The sequence below is a fragment of the Solanum stenotomum genome, chromosome 3 (genome assembly GCF_019186545.1).
Source record: "Solanum stenotomum isolate F172 chromosome 3, ASM1918654v1, whole genome shotgun sequence".
NCBI lineage: Eukaryota > Viridiplantae > Streptophyta > Magnoliopsida > Solanales > Solanaceae > Solanum > Solanum stenotomum.
The window spans coordinates 2,138,293-2,140,763 of NC_064284.1; the positions used below are offsets into that span (position 1 = coordinate 2,138,293).

General features: G+C 36.5%; 1 protein-coding gene and 1 non-coding gene across 2 annotated transcripts in view; both read right to left on the reverse strand.

The window, feature by feature from the left end:
- Window positions 1-519: 519 nt before the first annotated feature.
- Window positions 520-591, reverse strand: TRNAD-GUC (transfer RNA aspartic acid (anticodon GUC)). The gene has a single exon. It is a non-coding gene; the product is annotated as a tRNA-Asp (tRNA).
- A 305-nt stretch (window positions 592-896) lies between these two features.
- LOC125857688 (NADP-dependent malic enzyme, chloroplastic-like) overlaps window positions 897-2,471 on the reverse strand; it is a 9,699-nt gene continuing 8,124 nt past the window's right edge. Inside the window, exons 5-11 of the mRNA XM_049537300.1 lie at window positions 2,408-2,467; window positions 2,238-2,327; window positions 2,040-2,117; window positions 1,851-1,925; window positions 1,676-1,766; window positions 1,322-1,450; window positions 897-1,216 (exon numbers count right to left, since the gene is read on the reverse strand). Of these exons, the coding sequence (XP_049393257.1) occupies window positions 1,128-1,216; window positions 1,322-1,450; window positions 1,676-1,766; window positions 1,851-1,925; window positions 2,040-2,117; window positions 2,238-2,327; window positions 2,408-2,467 (612 nt within the window). The 3' untranslated portion in view covers window positions 897-1,127. The remainder of the gene's footprint in view (window positions 1,217-1,321; window positions 1,451-1,675; window positions 1,767-1,850; window positions 1,926-2,039; window positions 2,118-2,237; window positions 2,328-2,407; window positions 2,468-2,471) is intronic.

A 2,471-nucleotide genomic window follows, 5' to 3' on the forward strand; every position in this document is an offset into this window, starting at 1 on the left:
TTTCCCAAAAAGGAATACTTCTATATATATATATATATATATTTAATAAACTTTCGATTCCCTTATCATGATACAATGTTGATAAGAATAGCAAGCCTTTGTCCAAATTAAATACATTATTGGCACCTTTTTCTTTTCCCTTTATAGTACTTTACATCATGGCTCATGCAATATTATTGCTCTTTCATAAATTGCACTATATATGTCTATCTCTGGAGAATTATCCCCTCTTTACTCAATGATACAACTTTGGATATTTCATATTTTATTTTAGAGTAAATGCAACCACTCAAAAGTTAGCTTTTAGTTAGGGTCACTTTTTATTATTTTTATATATACATAAAATAAATATTCTTCCACAGTATTCTGTTCTGCTCACCCTATCCAACAAATTCTTTTTTAGTTGGTAGGCCTACAAAAAGGACTTACATAAATATTACTCCAATAAATATAAATACAGTAGAAATAAATTGTTTAGTTTTGATAAATAAATAAAATGAAACACAACAAAAAAAGAAACGCCGCTGCCGGGGATCGAACCCGGGTCACCCGCGTGACAGGCGGGAATACTTACCACTATACTACAACGACCTTGTTGACATATTTATATCTAAATAATAATACATACATTTTCAACAGACAACTTATTTACTGAAGCTGGCTCACCTTGCTCTGCTATGAATCGGTTTAGTTGGATGATCATTTGACCTTTCTGGATGCTATTTTGGCCAGAGATGTGCAGTGATTACGTTTGAGAGCCATTCCTGTGCTTAAGGACCCTCGGGAGACCGAGATGGGAGAGCTGTTTCTCCACCAAAATGCATATTAATTAGCTGCTTCTTGCTTATAATTTTGTGCATTAACAACGTACGATTTGCTCCACATTTTTTTTTGGTTAGAAAGATACGTAAAATTTATTTATTTTATATTAGCTAAACATCAGTACAAGGAGTGAGGGCCAGTGGCCCGTGTTGACCCAATGGGTCAGAATTACACAAAAGATGTTAAGTGGCCAATACAAAACTAAAATTGGCTATATATTCCTAAATTAGTACCATCTCCATGAGTACACTAATCTTCAAAGCTATGAAAATCAATGACTACTAATTTTATGTATCTTCCTTGACTTAGCGATAGCTACGATAACTTGGACTGTACATGCAACTCTCAGCATATGTTACTAGGTTCTCCGGTTGAGGTAGACGAGTGGCCAAGCCTGTTGAGCAAAAGGAAATGAACATCAATACTACATTTGATAGATACATGTCGAAAAAAAAGTGTTAAAGTTCTCCAGTGACAAGATTGTAGAGGCGAAAATTACCAAGTTCATATGCTTTTGCTGCTACTTTGGCAGCAATGTGAGCTGAAATCTTCCTTATGTTGGCAAATGGTGGGTATATTAGTCCCTTCTCCAAGTTCTCTTGACTTACTTCTGCTGCTAAAGCTTCCGCTGTTCAGATGAAAGAATTCGGAGATAGAAATGTAAGATTTTATGAGGATGAAAGGCACCACTTTAGTGTAAAGGTTTCAAAGATTCCAATTCCAGGAAAATGTTTACAGTAGCATATGCACAAAAGTTATAATCCAGAAAATAATCAAGAGATAGAAGTTGATCAGAACGCGAATTGCACTAGATATTATCATAAATAGTAGAGTAACATTATGCAGAACTTACAGGCTGCCAGGAGCATGTCATCATGAACGCGAATAGCACCAGATATTATAAGTCCTAGACCCAAACCAGGGAAGATGTATGCATTATTTCCCTAGAGAGAAATTGAGTACGTAATGTTATGAAATTTAAATGTATTTAGGAAAAATGTAAAGCCATATGTTTTGACATTTCAGACCTGACCAGACACGAAAACTTTCCCCTTGTACTCAACTGGAGCAAATGGACTCCCGCTAGCAAAAATGGCCCGCCCCTGTATGGATATGGAAAATTTTTAGAACTGCAAGAAAACAGAACATCTGCAAAGACGAACATTGACAGAGTAATACCAACTTCAACGTAAAAAATGGACTGTCCAATAACTTACTTCACTCCATGTATAAGCCTCTTCAGCAGTACATTCAGACTGTGATGTTGGGTTGGAGAGAGCAAAAATAACTGGTTTCTGCATTACAAACCATTTATAACAAAAAATTATTCTTGCTTAAGTCTTTTACCCAAACTAGGTGGACTTACAGAATGCAGCTTTTCTCCGAGAAGGATTTCAAGGAACAAGGAATAGTACCTTATTGAAGGTTGCCATAGCTTGTACCACTTCTTTAGTAAACGTCTTCCCAGTGCCAGAAGACCCAATCAAGACGGTTGGCTTAATTAACTGGTACACAATAATACGAGTTAAGGATGAGACTTCGAGGGGGAGGATAACGAAACTGGGAGGAGGTGATATATTTGTACCTTCACAGCATTCACCAGTTCTTTTACTGGCTCGTGGTCATGAGCCCAGGGCCTCTTAAAATGT